We start from the raw sequence: 15,055 nt of genomic DNA on the forward strand, positions 1-15,055 counted from the left end.
TGAGGGCAATTTTCTTCTGAGCCGCGCAAGGTTTTAGACCCCAGAAGCCTTGCATTAGACCCGGATGCCGCTTCAGCTCGTGCTTGGCAATGCATGTCAGACTCAAAACTGGCAGCCGGCGCGTTGAAGGAGGGACTTCAGTACAGCCCCTGCATGACGCCACAAATCATCGCCTTCTCAGTCAATCATGAGTCTGCAATGACCAAGTTGATGGAGTGCAGACAGGGACTCGACGTATATTGGACTCTGTAAAGGTCGATTTGCGCCACAGGCTCGGGTCTCTAAATGGTTGCCTAAGAAGTGGTTCACTTTTTATGGCGGTGTTTTGAGTCTTTAGGCAGCACGGTAGCATCACATTCAAACCCCGCTTTCCGGCGGCTAGCTGAAGACCATGAACAGGGGGGCCTCCCGGGCTAGAGTCTGGAGATGAGAGTCTGGATATGGGCCACGCTCTTCGGGTCAACCTTTCCAAATCCTTCCAAGTTTGAGCTAAAATTCGAGAGCGCGCTTGCTGATGACCCGACAGCTGTCATGGGCCACGAGCTCGTGACGGCGTAAATCTTGATGCACAGCCGTTGAGACCAAGAGATGTAGTGGCTGCTTGTCATATTGCAATAGCGCCGAGCCAATCTCTTTTCATCTCGACGACTGATGTTTACCTTGTTCTAAGACAGTTGCGCATCAGGTAATGCCGCTATGAAATAGGCGGGTAAGATGAAGTCCGCTGGGGAAGATGCTGACTTCTTGGACAATTACTACGCAGTACACTAGCGAATTTCATCTTCTACCTTCAGCCACATCCAATTTGTGGAAAGTCAGAGACAATCTTTGGGACGGGGTGTGCAGACTGATTGTCGTCACATACAGTACTTTTTTGGCTCTGCGGCTTCATTTTAACCTTTAGGCCAATCATGGATAGACCAACAAGCAAATGCCAGAATGTTTGCAGGTGAGTTCTTGCGGTACGGACCGCGCATTTGCGTTCCTGCGTCATGGCAGGGGTTGCCGGCTTCGTGGGGCTGGGCTGACTCGGACAGGCTTTGATAGGTCCTGATAAGGTGACAGCGTCTGGTTCTCATTGACCATCTGACATTCATCGTTCATGATCAGTTCAAGGCCCGAGATTCGTGTTGACCCTTTCCCAAAAGATCGAGGGCTCAGAATCGACTTCTATCACAAGTTTCACATGCCACTGTATCATAGCCCTCGTAACACCGATAAAGATGATTCGCCCCCGAGTTCTACATACCCCCGTTGTTGTCCCATACCCTCGCTCTTTGGGCCGCAGAATCTTCAAGCCCGACCGACGGCAATAAGCACGGAAACCCACTCACCAAGTTGCACTAAGCAGTTCTGAGGCCCCCGATACCACTCCAAACTGAGATGACGTCCTGCGTAGACCGGGCCGGCCACCCGTAAAAACTTGTGATTAATTGGGTCCAATTCAAGATAAGAAAATTCGATTTCCTTTGCGAAATTCGCCTCTCGCCCTTCTTTCCTCCCTTTCGATCATCAAGACACGGCATGCTTCCAAGTTGACAGTAGCGACGCTGGAGGCGTCGGCTTCATAGACGAAGTTACCATCAAAATCATTCCTGCAAACCCGGATTGCGCCCCGGCGCAAAGAAGAACAGCCTAAAAAACACGTCATCTTGATTGCGATTGCTCGCGTGCGCACGCGACCAAGCGAAAGTTCTCCGCCCTCATGGCCGCTCCACAACAACACACCAGCGACTTTGAAGAACACGAAGTCATCCCCGGCACGCGCCGTCTCTACGATGAGAATGGCAGCACCTTCTCCAGCGATGCGTCGCTCCTGAAGCACGGCGACATCGTCCTCGTCCCGCAGCCGACGGACTCCCCCAATGACCCCCTGCGATGGTCGCTTGCGCGCAAAATCTGGCACTCCTGTCTGGTGTTGTACATTGTGGGCCTGACGGCTGCCACCTCGAACAACGCCGGCTCGGGCGCGGACGGCGTCAATGAGGAGTACGGTATCAGCTACGACGTGTTCAACACCGGTGCCGGTGTTTTGTTCGTTGCGATCGGGTACTGGACGTTGCTAAGCTCGCCGCTCGTCCACTTGTACGGCCGGCGGCTCGGGTATCTTATCTCGATGCTGCTCAACATCGGCGGTCTTATCTGGTACGCGCGCATCACCGACGTCAATGGCGTCGTGTGGTCGCAGTTATTCGTTGGCGCTGCGGAGTCAGTCGGAGAGGCGACGGTCCAGCTTTCGCTTCTCGACATCTGGTTTGAGCACCAGACCGGTAGTGTACTCGGTATTTACACTTTCGCAACTGCCATTGGAACCTACTTGGGCCCTCTGATTGGCGCCAACGTGTCTAGCCATCTTGGCTGGCGTTGGATCGGTTGGTTGGGTACCATCATCTGCGGCGTCAGTCTCATCGTGCTCTTCTTCGGGCTTGAGGAAACAGAGTTCAACCGTGACAGCTACTTGACCAGCGACATTGACCACGCACCACACAGCGCTGCCCAGATCACGGAGAAGACTTCGGAGACTGGCTCTCATGGAAAGGACGCAGGCGCAAATGATGCGACTCAGAAGCGCAGCCAGCTTGTGGAGGAGCACACTAGTCACGATGTTGATCTCGGGCGGACCGAGACCGCCCGGCACCGTGCATCTATTTCCTATGCCCGGCCGAAGACCTACTGGGATAGAATTCGCATCATCACTCCCGCACCCAACCTCCAAGGTACCGGCGCAAAACAGTACTTCCACCGCCTGTGGCACACCCTCCGTGTCTTCACGTTCCCTGCCGTGTGGTACGCTGGCTGGCAGTGGGGTTTACAGAACATCTGCCTGACGTTCTATCTCACCGTGCAGGAGGACTGGTGGTACGGGGAGCCATGGAATTACACGCCCGCGCAGGTTGGCAACATGAACCTGCCGACCCTCATTGGCAGTCTGATCGGTTGCGCGTACGGTGGCTACGGCAGTGACAAGTTCATGCAGTGGATGATCAAGCGAAACAAGGGCGTCATGGAGGCTGAGTTCCGTCTCTATCTCATGGCGCTTTGCACTATCATCTTCCCAACAGGCATGTGGCTCTTTGGAATTGGATCAGCACGTGGATGGGACTGGCCTGTTCCGTACGTTGGACTCGGCTTCATCGGCTTTGGCTATGGATGCGCCGGAGACTTGAGCTTGGCGTATCTAGCCGATGCTTTCCCGTAAGTTATAACGTCACTAGCATCAGGACGCTTCAACTAATATCTGTGCAGGGAGATGGTTCTCGAGGGCATGGTGGGCGTTGCTGTGATCAACAATACGATCGCCATGGTCTTCACTTTCGTCGCCAGCTACTGGCTCGATACCGGCATGGAGAACTGCTTCATCGTTCTTGGCGTCCTGAGCTTTGTTATCATGGGTACCAGCTTACCCATGATCATCTATGGCAAGAGATGCAGACGCTGGGCCAAGGGCAGGTACTTGAGGTTCATCGAAATCCGTGATGGATTTTCCAAGTGAGCTGGAAAATCAGCACTAAGAGACATTGTCGTAAAGCAGCGCAAAGCACACGACCACCTCTGATGATGCTGGATGAGGCTAAGGTCATTGTGGACTGTCCGTGGGGGTGGAGAAAAGTTGGCTTCCGTTCGAAAAACGATATTTACTGGTTTTGACGCTAGATGCGTAGGGTGTGAATGGAGTAGGAGGTCTCCTGATGTTTCCTATAGTCATACAAGAATTCAATACAAGAATTCACACTGGGTTCTACTGGAATTCGTTCTGCGAAGGATTCCTGTGTGAATTTTTGTCTGACTATAGGAGACATAAGGAGCCCTTCTTCTCCATCCACATCCTACATACCTACGTATCTAGCCGCCCCTCTCAACTGGTTTTCGTCATACCGGTACCTGAATTCACAACTTCATCAAGAGCAAAGTACCAAGCCAATTGACAATACATCTATAATTTTAATGCAACATAGACTCCAGCCAAGCAACTGCCTGAGCATCATAGTCTGAGGAATACGCCAAGTGGGCAGTGAGGTTGCCTGTTCCGCGAGCATCGCAGACTCCATCATGATAGTTGCAGTAGTCGCGCACTCTGTCAGCGTAAAGGTTGAATGCAGTAAGCTGCTTTGCTGTGCGAGGGTATTTCTGCGAGGGTAGAGTTGGTCAGTACGTGTATCCAGTTCAGGCAATTAGACAATACACACCCCGATGGCGTCGAAAGCAGAAGCGTTGCCCACGTTGTAGGTCTGGTTCGGCATGTGACGGGGATTTCCATAGAGGAGAATTGCTGCAACTAAAGAATGATTTGTTAATATTCCCTGACATTTGGCTGACTGGTCCAATTCTCACTGTGCTTGCCGACCGTGGATGCATCCACGGAGGGCTGGGTGAGGTTGCCCAGGATCCCGTTGTCGCCACCTCCGGCCAAAATATCGCCCAGAACCATTGCACCCTGCGAGTAACCCAGCAAAACGATCTTTGCGTCGGGGCAAGTTTGGGCATAGGCAGAGATTTGCTTCGCTCCGTTGGCAACACCTTGGAAATAGCTGTCACTGCCGGACTCGTCCGTGGCGGGATATACAATGTCCGCGTAGTTGCTGTTCGGGAAGGCTTCCATCAACGGATCAATGACTGTAATCAGGCTCCCCGGGTAAGACAGCGTCGTGCCGCGAGCCTCAAAGTAGTGAATATCGGCGCACGTGGTGTTGACATCCTGGCGGGGGAGGAGAGTAGTAGAATCAACGAGGATGGGTAGAGCCAATCCGATGGCTGCCACTTTGCTGAGGAAAGACATGATAGAATGAAGTTTTTAGTAGTCAGAAGGCTAACGATCTTCTTGGAATGCTTCGGAGTGATCAAAGCATTGATAGTCTCTTTATATCATCACGGTGGTAGCTGAGGCCGCGTCATGACGGATAGTCGGCCTCTATGAGAGGACCCTTACATCTCTAGCGATCGTAGACAGCTCATGATTAGATTAAAGATCCTCGTAATACTGTGTCGCCTGAGTTGCACGGATCAGGTCCGTTGTCTCTGAGGTCCATTCCGCTGTGGGGCACGTCCGAGGTTGATCTCCCGGGATGAAGTCTCATTGGGCCTGGCTTCATCTTAGGACCGTTTTCCCGGTAAGTTGCCAGAAGCGTGGGGAATCAAGCTTTTCCTATCCGGCAGCGGTTAATGTTAGATGCGTGAAGGGATGGACCGATCCCGCTGCATAATCACTCAACATAACCGGTGTCTCTGGTGTCACTAAGCCAAATATCAGGGGCATCGGAGTTATCTAAGCCCGCAGGAGAAACATTCGCATGCCCATTCGGTCTCATACAACAATGACGATGACTCAACGGATGAATGTTTCAATTACAATTATGATTAGCACCCCTACTTCAAATCTCTCAGCCACTATACAAGAACATCCACGCCCCATTTCAACGACGCGTACTCGGCAACGATAGTATCGGCGACCTTCTCAACAAGCTGGTGAATCCACATGATGGGAAAGAACCCAGGCAGCCTGTTGCATGCGCTCAGGTCAGAGACACGCAAACCATCGATGCCCCTCACTCGCAAGTCGCCGTCCAACACGGCCATCGGGTCGTCGTCGCGGCCGATGGGAGCCGAGCATGCGGCGTGATGGCCCCAGTTCTCATCGCGAATGAACTGGTCAAGTGCATCGTCCGTCACATCAGCACCGGGCCAGACCTCCTCAAAGACTCCATCGAAAACTTCTCCAAGCCCAGAGGCGAGCGAGCCGTTGCTGCCAGAGAGCACGCCGCCGATCGGGACCACGTTCTCCATGACGCGGCGAGCGTATTCATATCCCTCGCGGATGGCCGTCAGATCCTTGGCCGCGTCTTCGTCATTGTTAAACCTCTTGAAGTTGATCAAGGGTGTATCGCGCGGGTCCGTTGAGCGGAGAGTAACAGTGCCGGCGTTGTTGCGCTGGTGCGCCTTGAGGATGATCCAAGCCCAGTGGTTGGAGTCAGCGACGGCGCCCTGCGACCAGCCTGGGTAGTAGCCGGTGAAGTTGGCTGGTCCGCCGAGGAGGATGACGTCGGGCTCGCCGCGCTCCGTGGTTGTTGAGTTGCGAATCATGGCGATGGCGATACCATTGGAGGCATACGCCCCGCGTGTAGTTTGCGTAGTGCCGTCGACAAAGGTCTTCATGCAGGGATCGAGTTCTGGATCCGGATGCCATGTGCACTTCTCGGTGAGCGCGAACGAGGTCGGGGTCTTGGAGACCATGGTCTGCTCATAGCGATCTTGGAGGTTGGTGCCAACTCCTGGGAGGTCCAGAACAACATCGATGCCCAGAGACTCGAGTTCTTCGCGGGGGCCAACGCCAGATAACTTGAGAATCTGGGGTGTGTTGTAGGCGCCGCCTGCAACGATGACTTCCTTAGTTGCTGTGACGTGGCCGGTGCCTGATGGCTGTGAGGTCTTGGAGCGCGGGTCGGCACGGTAGAGCGCTGCCCCAGACATGTAGTCGACCCCGTTTGCGCGGGGCTTCTCACCGGACGTATCGAAGGTAACTTTCGTGGCGAGCGTATCAAGCATGATGTCTAGATGATATTTCCGGCTGCCGTCGGAATTGGTCGCGAGAGCAGTGTCAACGATCAAGTCGTAGACTCCGCCGCGACGCGAATCTGAGCGCATCACGAGTGGAACCTGATAAACTTCAGGAACCATGAGTTGGCCGGGGGCATTAATGTCTGATGTCAGCACACTGGCGAGGTAAGTCGCGGTGGCCACGACTTCCCCGATGATTGTCTTGCCGAAAGCCGTGCAGGCGGCCAAGAGCACAGAGACGATCTTGATATCCGTTGCAGCGGTGATGAGCGAGGTGTATCGCATCGGGTACCAACCCGAGGAACCTGAGTTGAGCGAGTGCGGCTGGTAAGCTACGTTGGTAAACCGGTTTAGATACTGTCTCATGTTTTCAGATGCGTATGAATCATCACCGGTCAGCTCAGCCATGTCATCCCAGTCCATGTCGTAGGGCTGCAAGCTGAACAGGGCATTATGGCGGGAGCACCCGCCCAGAGCTCCGGTACGCGGGTAAAGAATGCCAAGCGGCTCGGCATCGTCGGGGATCTGATCGGGCGTCGCGGCGGTGCCAAGGTTGCCAGTGGCATTATACGCCGTCCAGTACTTGCCGTCGGTGGTGTTGTAAGTCATCTTGGAGTCGCGCTTGTCAAGCTCTGTGTCGGCGTACTTGTTGACATAGAACTCCCAAGCCAGGCTCCAGTCTTCCGTAGAAGCCAGGTTCATAGCTGGTACGGATTGGATCAACTGGAGACCACTATCACCGCCGGCTTCAATAAGCAGCACCTTGAAGCCAGCAATGGCCAGGTTGGAACACATGTGGCCGCCTCCTGGGCCAGAGCCGATGCAAACGAAGTCGTACTCATTGGTCGTGTTTTGTGGAAGGTCGTGGTCGTATTGGCGCTTGATGTTAATGAAGGGGTTGTGTCGGGGCAGTCCCATGACCGCCTGGGCGAGGAGGATGCAGAATGTGAGGCGCATCATGATGGAACGGGGGTCCCCTCGGGCAAAGAACGACTGCGTGATCTGTTTCAGCGATGTTTCTTGGAATAATCCACGATAAGAAGCCCTCGTCTTTGTTTTTGTATCTTTTCAGCCAGAGGGGCGGAAACTCAATGCCGAACCATTCTTCTCCTTTCCCAATTTGATCTTTTGTCAACAGGGGTAGTAAGGCTGCGATGGGATAACCGACGATCTTTCCTCAACAACCCCCGGTGGGTAACACGGAAAGATGAGAAACGGGTAGCACGGGCGGCTGCAAGGACGTTAGATCTAGCCAAGTCAAGCAGAAATGACGAATCTCGGTCCTGGATCATAGGGAAAATTGGAGCTGGCATATTAAGATGCGCGCAACTAAGTAACCCACTCGCCCTGAAGCCTGCGGCGGCGGCCGACATGCAGTACCACGCAATTGTTATCATTGATGGTTTGGATCCGGGAAAGACTCAAAATAAACTCCGATGACAGCTGCAAGGACTCAAATTGCATGCAAGCCACTCGTAGTACAATTGGCTTTCGCAAGCCACCCACATATCTGCCCATTTCGAGTATCAAGTTCGAGCAACACATTCATGGCGCCACGTTCGCCCAGGATTCCACTCAGCACCGCTCTCTGAGCAACAAAACTGGACGGTAATGATCGCAAAGGTGCAACAGGACTGTCTGAAATGAAACGCCTAGCCGGCGGACGTCGTGTAACGTGCAGTATTCATGGGAGTTAATATGCTGTTGCGAACATCAGAGTTCGATGGTCGTTCATGTTCTCCCGACGAATAAATTAAAGATATAACCAGGTTCCTTTGGATTCCTTCTGGGGATTTCCCCAATACCATCACGGGCTGTTACGCTGGAATCGTAGTCATGAGGCGGGGCCGTTGCCAAATTGGCGATAAGGCTATTCGTATTGCCGTCCAGAATTTTGAATATTTCAGTCCGTTCATTCTCGTTGAACGGAATGACTTTTTTTTCAAGGAGAACAAGCACAACCTAAAGATCCCTGACGTTGCATGCCTAGTAAGCTTAATGTGGTATTGATACATGCAACCCGAGGTCACCGGTTCAGTGTCGGTCTACCACTTTTGGAGAGCATTGTGTTTCTCCCGCCTTAGTGCTCCTTCTCTGTCAGCTGTGCCGCCTTGGCGCATCAACCTCGAAGTGCCTTCAAATCATTAAAAGGCACTCCAAGTGCATCTTTCTTGCTCGGCCATCACCAGCCACTTCGCAACCGTAAGCCAACTAGGTCCTGCTAGATTGCTCATGTCTTCCGACGCTATGACAGCTCTTCCTGCAACCTTCACGCTGCCGCTCACGATCACTACACCATTTGTAGCGCCATCAGACTGCTCAACACAATGGAGAACGACGAGCGTGCATTTACCCGTGACAAGCGGCACCTCGTTGAAGACGCCAATTTTAGTATATGAACCATCTACTTCTTGTTACCCATCTGGCTCATTTGACCTAGCGCCCGAAAACCGACTCAACTTCAGGCCTGGGGTATGTCCAGATGGCTGGGTATATCACAACATGGCAGTAGCCAGTTCAGGGGCTTCAACTGCTTATTGCTGCGACAGGTTCGTCAGGCACCTGTTGATTATGATCCAGGAATGAGAATGGAAGTTTCCACCTCACAACAACGAATGTCCTGACGTCATACTGCAGGGGTTTCGATTTTCGATTCTTCGACGGCTACATCTACGCGACGTCGATTTTCGCGGAACGTTGCGGCCGATACGCCTCTGCCTCAGCATTCGGAGCCACTGTCTCTGGGGACAAGACTCTGATGGTGCACGAAGCCTGGGCAGTGACTTGGTGTGCATCCGATACGCCAACATTGACGCCTCAACTGCCCACTTTGACAAATTCAATGTTCATGCCTGTTTGGACACCCGGTGACAGGATCCCAGATGGGATATATGACCACGACGAGGGGAAGGACGGAAATGCCATGAGCAAAACCGTGCATTTGGTTTTTTTGATCGGCTTACCAATCATTGCAGCAATCATTATTTGTCTTGTTATATGGTGTGGAGTTAGGAAGTATAGAAGGAGTTCACGAAAGAAGAGAGAACTGAAGGCTCGACGGGGAAAGGCTGTCAGCAGGGAGGCGGCGTGAATGGAAACGGCAAGGTATGACGGAATGAATGAATGATTCGACAGGAAAGGTAGACAGGTAGTAGATTCCACGGGCCTTAGTGACGCCATCGTAATGAAATTCCTTTATGGTAACACGCCGCCGCATTGGCTTTCCGGGATTCACGTCTATGCAATATCGCAATCTATGGGCCAGGCATCTCATCAGATCTCACAGGTCATCCATCAGTTTTCAAATGCAAAAGATTCACCGCATTCCGCTTCACAAATTAAAAGACTTTAGGATCGCAATATAATTGATGCTTAACAGGCCATGAAGGCTGACGTACAAAAAGGGCCATCTTATACAGACTTCTAGACGTCAGATTTATGACCAACGGTATGTGCATATCACGATCCCTGCACCATCTGGTGTCTTTGGCTGATCTCGCCCCAGTTTGCCCTCTTAGCAAGGGTATCCAGAGCTGCACTGAGTGGCGGTGCAGCAGGTCTGCTTGCCATTGTTGCATGCGGTGCACCAGTACTGGCGTGCAGTCAACTTCTCGCCGCTGAACATCATGGTGGGAGCTTCAGCCTCGGCAATTGGGGTGGCTGAAACAAAGGCAGCTGCGAGAGCGGCGAGAACAAACTTGGTGAACTGCATTTTGTTGTGGTTTGAGTTCGGATCAATCTGGTTGATGGTGAGGTTAGCATTGGCTCCAAATATGTTGCAATTTGGGCGAGATATTACAACTTACAAATTGAAGATGTGTAAGATATGTCAACTACTTGGTCTGATGTTGCTTTGAGGATGGATAATACAGACGACAAGTGAGAAAAGAGACAGATCTTTATACTTGCCTCCATTCTGAATCTCAATCCTTGAAGCATCTTAAAAATGCACTCGATGGTAACCGAAGTCTCGTATCCGAGAGCGTTCAACATCAGGATGCTTCACGCGCTCCAACTGTCTTGCTTGGGGAGTGTCGTAACTGTCGTTCCCTCTTCGTTCCACGAATGGAATTTTGTCTCTCCATTCTTGATGTTGTCATAATACCATTGTGGCCATGTCCCTCGAATCCTTCAAATGCGAGTCTACCAATAGTGCGAAAGCTCAGGCGATGCCAGACTTTAGGCGAACTGACGAAGGATTCGGATACCACGTTAGCATACTTTCTGAACTTCCCCGCATACGGCGCAGGCTGACAGGCACCCGCTGCGGGGAGACAACCGCCGTGATTATGATTAGTGCGCTTCATTCAAAAGAACTTTCGGACACAGTTATCCCCATTCTAGTTAAAGTGAGGAGTCGTTTCGCTCAACTTAGGTGTGAAGAGTTGAATCGTGGCTTAGATCGGCTTCCTCCCAACTCAAGCATAATCAACTCATACACAAGTCCCAGAGCGAGCTCCATGAGGATCAACACGATTCACATGATGGCCACTACGTGCCGCTCTAACCGGTCCTCTGATCTTCTCGGCGCGCATTAAGACGAGCGTCTATTCTAGCGCCAGGTCGGCTGAGCATTGTGCGAAACATTCAGCTAGACTTGTGCTTGATCTATGTCGATCCGTGCAGCGTTGCTGCAGCTTCATCAAACGTTCATGGTCGTCAGTGCATCATTTAGACCTGGATTGAGCATTTTCATCATGCGTCCAAATGTAACATGCAGATGAGTCGCTTGCTCATTGAAAGCAAAATACATGTATCGATGAATACCAACGCTATCCTGAGAATATGTCGGTAAGCTGCCCTAATATCGTTTCTAGTAGCTCGTATTTGCAAGATTTGCCCAATCCTTGGGATGGCTAATTTCCTTCCGCGCTTTGAGATCGCCCATCCCTACCCCCCTTCTCGCCACAAGTTGCAGCGAAGTCACCGGAATCAGGTTGCCGTCTACAAGCTTGCTCTAGATCTGCATGCTAATCAGAATACTTCTTAGATGGTGTCACATCGTTGCAGAGCGTGGTATAATCCATGAGAGAGTCCGCTACAATAGCGGAAACTCGTAATTGATATTAAATAACGTACCAAGTTTCCGGGAATCACCGTCACAGTCCTTTCTATTGCACCTTGGAGTCTTGTGATTCGCGGAGGTTTGCGTGTTTCGCACGCTAGGCATGAAATCATGCCAAAATGTCGTAATACTGCAGATTCAAGTAACAGATCTTGCCCGAGGTACTTGGTCACCAGCCTGCAGTTTCACCTGAATTCACCGGGTGGGCACTTTGAATGAACTAGAATTGCGGAAGCGGGCCTCACATTCGAGATGTCATCTCCGCATGTGACTTCCATGTGAGGCTTTCAACATCGGCGATAGCTGTCCGACGAATCAAACAAACTAGACGATGGATCAGCTGGTCGGCCTCCAGCAGTAACGCAAACTCATGCGACTTAACCTCTCAACAGATCTGCACGATCACTGTACTATGACTAAAAGAGGCTAACATGACAGAACTGATAATACATAGGCACGTTTATCCGCCAATTTCATAATGACGAGGAGAAGTCACAATCGGCTCATTACGTAGAAGACGCCGCATGAACCCTAGGCTCATGGTGCGCAATCAAAGTGATGGTATGGTGGGTTCAACATAATCATCAATCTCAAAATTTACATTGAACGTTTACTTTGTTGGGAGCCCTGGGACGATTGATTCAAGTTGTCGTTGAAGGCGTTCCCAGGCCAGACATCAAACCATAAATGTTGTCGGTCCCGTTTCGGTTTTCTTTGCTTCTTTGACTTGAATACTTTCAACGTGACAGCAAACGTCTTTTCAGAATCTTCAAACTGCTTGCAATGCCGTGTCCTCCGACCTCCTTTGAGTTTGTTGATACAACGGCAGCTCTGGCGCGAATTGTTGATGCGCTCAGCGGGGCCGTTACCAGCCCACCATCACTCTATGTGGACCTAGAAGGAGAGTACCTTGGTCGGTTAGGCACGATATCAATCATTCAAATCTACCTATCGAGCCGACAGCAAACATACCTCATCGATGTGCAAACGCTTGGTGCCGCTTCTTTCTCGGAACCGGGAACAAACGGCACGACATTGAAGACTATCCTCGAGTCGGCAAGCATCACAAAGGTCTTTTTCGACGTCAGAAACGATTCCAATGCCCTCTTCTCCCACTTCAACATTGACCTCAAGGGGGTTGAAGATTTGCAGCTCATGGAGCTTGCAAGTCGGAAATCCAACAAGAGGCTTCTTTATGGGCTGAAGAAGTGCATCGAATCAGATGCTCCGATGACTCCCGGCGAACTACTGGAATGGGGTCGGGTTAAGCAGCAAGGACTCAAGCTCTTCTCCCCGGATTCGGGAGGGAGTTATGCAGTGTTCAGCCAGCGACCCTTGCCTCGAGACATATTGTCATACTGCGTTCAGGATGTGCAGTACCTTCCCCGCCTTTGGAAGACCTACAATGAGAAGCTCACGCCGGCCTGGAAATTGAAGGTTCTTCAAGCTTCACAGCATAGGGTCATTCAATCCCAGGCTGCTGACTACAACGGGAAAGGAAGACATATGGCTATGGCCCCGAAGGATTGGATTTCATAATCAAGTAGCTACTAATCGTGATCTAAATAGCAACTGGACTGTTGTAAAGCTGTTTTGTTTTTTAAACAAATTCCGCCAAGCACCCCTCAATATTTGAGATCCTGCCAGAACCCAACCATGACAAGCAACAATTGACCCTTGCGATGATGATGATGTCATCATTGAAAACACAATCACCACCCCTCTCACAACTTTGCCTGGACCCGACCTTGCGATAATTTTTGTGCGACGTCATGAGCACCTCCACCCTTGCCAAACATCTGTCTCAAATCCTCGGCCAGGATTTCTGGTCTCTCATGCGCAGCGAAATGCCCACCATCGCCATGCGTGACCGCAAATACCACGGGTCCTAAGGTCTTTGCGTGACTAATCGGCGGAACGAACAAGTCCATCGGGAAGATGGACACCCCAAGCTTTACCCTCGGGATCCAGCCAAACTGCTCCGTGTGCGCGGTAGGATGTCTCACCTCATAGTAGATCCTCACACTCGCCTCGGGGCCCATAGTCGAGAACTGGTAGATGGAGATCCAAGTGAGAATCTCGTCGTCAGTCCATGGATAGCCATCTGTCCAATCATGAAGCTTTTCGTATATCCATGCGAGAACGGCGACAGGTGAGTCGGCTAGCCCAATACCGAGGGTAGCTGGGCGAGTTTGTTGCTCAAGGTTGTAGCCGTAACCCTCCTTGGCAAACCATTTGGTCCGCTCAAGACCACTCTTTTCCTGTTCATTGTGTGGCCAGAGGCTCTTTATGTATTGCAATGGGTTCTTGAACGGCGAAGGCGGCTTAGCTTGGACCATATTGAGATGCGAGGCAAGGACGTGATCCGGATATTTGAGACCCATGAAGCGGGTAATTAAGAAGCCCCAATCTCCTCCTTGTGTCACTGTAAATCTGTAAGTAGGAACGATTTTAGTAAGGCGGAAGTGGACGGCGTCTGACCATATTGCTCGTATCCGAGCTTGAGCATGACTTTGTGCATCACCTCGGCGTATTGGGGCATGCGGAATCCGGGCTTATCTGGCCCATGAGAGAAGCCGAAGTTGGGAAGTGAAGGCGCGACGACGTCGAATGAGAGACCGTTCGTCTCAGTTGTGAGGAGGGGAATGAGCTTAAGGGCCTCATAGAAGCTTCCCGGCCCTGTGGGCATGTCAAGTCAGTCACCCATCGAAGCTCCAAAAAGCGGTACTCACAGCCATGGCAGAACAGCAAAGGAACGGCGCCGGGTTGAGTGCTCTTCTGCCACACAAAGTGTATGTCTAGATCCCCGAATCCATCGACAGAGATCGTGGTCGTGTACTGCGGGATCTCATTCAGCTTAGCTTCAGCTGCCCGCCAGTCAAAGCCGTTCCGCCAGTGGTTCACGAGTCGTTTGATGTGAGAGACTGGCACGCCATAGTCCCAGCTGTCACTGAGCGGAATTTCTGATGGGAATTTGGCGGTGTCGAGCTTGGCGTGCAGATTCTCGATTGCAGAGTCCGGGACGTTGATTTTGTAGGGCTTGATTGAGGGGTCCATTCTGGCTACAGAGTGTAGTTGTTCTCGAAACGGTCTTCCAGTCAATGCGGGTATCAAATAGCCACGGATAGCGAATTTCTTGCGCTTGAATGTGATGATCTGAGTGCGATGTATGTCTCCGGATTGCGGGGAAGATTCTGCTGTTTTTAATGCACTCGGTATGCTTTCATCTAGGTAAACGCGCCCTTGTGAAGACGCGCAGATGGCGTCACAGTACAGACGAAACCATCTTACTAATACACGCGCCAGAGCACTGAACAGATCCCTTCCAAGCAAAAAGTGTTCTTGGCGGGCGGGAATAACGAGTGATTCGTGGGGGCTTACTTCCCCGCAGACGGTGCTCAAACTAATCAAGCCAACCAGAGTCTGACATCATGGATT

General features: G+C 51.6%; 6 protein-coding genes across 6 annotated transcripts; 3 read left to right on the forward strand and 3 right to left on the reverse strand.

Annotated features, from left to right (window-relative positions):
• Nucleotides 1-1,705: 1,705 nt before the first annotated feature.
• GCG54_00009990 (Protein HOL1) lies at nt 1,706-3,493 on the forward strand (the record flags this gene model as incomplete). The annotated part of the gene is made up of 2 exons (XM_045409926.1): nt 1,706-3,195; nt 3,247-3,493. 2 exons carry the CDS (start codon nt 1,706-1,708, stop codon nt 3,491-3,493), a joined length of 1,737 nt encoding a protein of 578 aa, XP_045258961.1.
• A 449-nt stretch (nt 3,494-3,942) lies between these two features.
• On the reverse strand, nt 3,943-4,777 carry GCG54_00009991 (putative cutinase; the record flags this gene model as incomplete). The annotated part of the gene is made up of 3 exons (XM_045409927.1): nt 3,943-4,128; nt 4,188-4,276; nt 4,333-4,777. The coding sequence occupies 3 exons, from the start codon at nt 4,775-4,777 to the stop codon at nt 3,943-3,945; spliced, it is 720 nt and encodes a 239-aa protein (XP_045258962.1).
• A 608-nt stretch (nt 4,778-5,385) lies between these two features.
• Nucleotides 5,386-7,512, reverse strand: GCG54_00009992 (Oxygen-dependent choline dehydrogenase; the record flags this gene model as incomplete). Its single annotated transcript, XM_045409928.1, has 1 exon — nt 5,386-7,512. One exon carries the CDS (start codon nt 7,510-7,512, stop codon nt 5,386-5,388), a length of 2,127 nt encoding a protein of 708 aa, XP_045258963.1.
• Nucleotides 7,513-8,784: 1,272 nt separating this feature from the next.
• Nucleotides 8,785-9,643, forward strand: GCG54_00009993 (uncharacterized protein; the record flags this gene model as incomplete). Its single annotated transcript, XM_045409929.1, has 2 exons — nt 8,785-9,110; nt 9,220-9,643. 2 exons carry the CDS (start codon nt 8,785-8,787, stop codon nt 9,641-9,643), a joined length of 750 nt encoding a protein of 249 aa, XP_045258964.1.
• Nucleotides 9,644-12,400: 2,757 nt separating this feature from the next.
• Nucleotides 12,401-13,156, forward strand: GCG54_00009994 (uncharacterized protein; the record flags this gene model as incomplete). The annotated part of the gene is made up of 1 exon (XM_045409930.1): nt 12,401-13,156. One exon carries the CDS (start codon nt 12,401-12,403, stop codon nt 13,154-13,156), a length of 756 nt encoding a protein of 251 aa, XP_045258965.1.
• A 185-nt stretch (nt 13,157-13,341) lies between these two features.
• Nucleotides 13,342-14,674, reverse strand: GCG54_00009995 (Epoxide hydrolase 1; the record flags this gene model as incomplete). Its single annotated transcript, XM_045409931.1, has 3 exons — nt 13,342-14,042; nt 14,099-14,296; nt 14,350-14,674. 3 exons carry the CDS (start codon nt 14,672-14,674, stop codon nt 13,342-13,344), a joined length of 1,224 nt encoding a protein of 407 aa, XP_045258966.1.
• Nucleotides 14,675-15,055: the final 381 nt, after the last annotated feature.

Source organism: Colletotrichum gloeosporioides (assembly GCF_011800055.1).
Source record: "Colletotrichum gloeosporioides strain Lc1 chromosome Unknown consensus_82, whole genome shotgun sequence".
Taxonomy (NCBI): Eukaryota; Fungi; Ascomycota; class Sordariomycetes; order Glomerellales; family Glomerellaceae; genus Colletotrichum; species Colletotrichum gloeosporioides.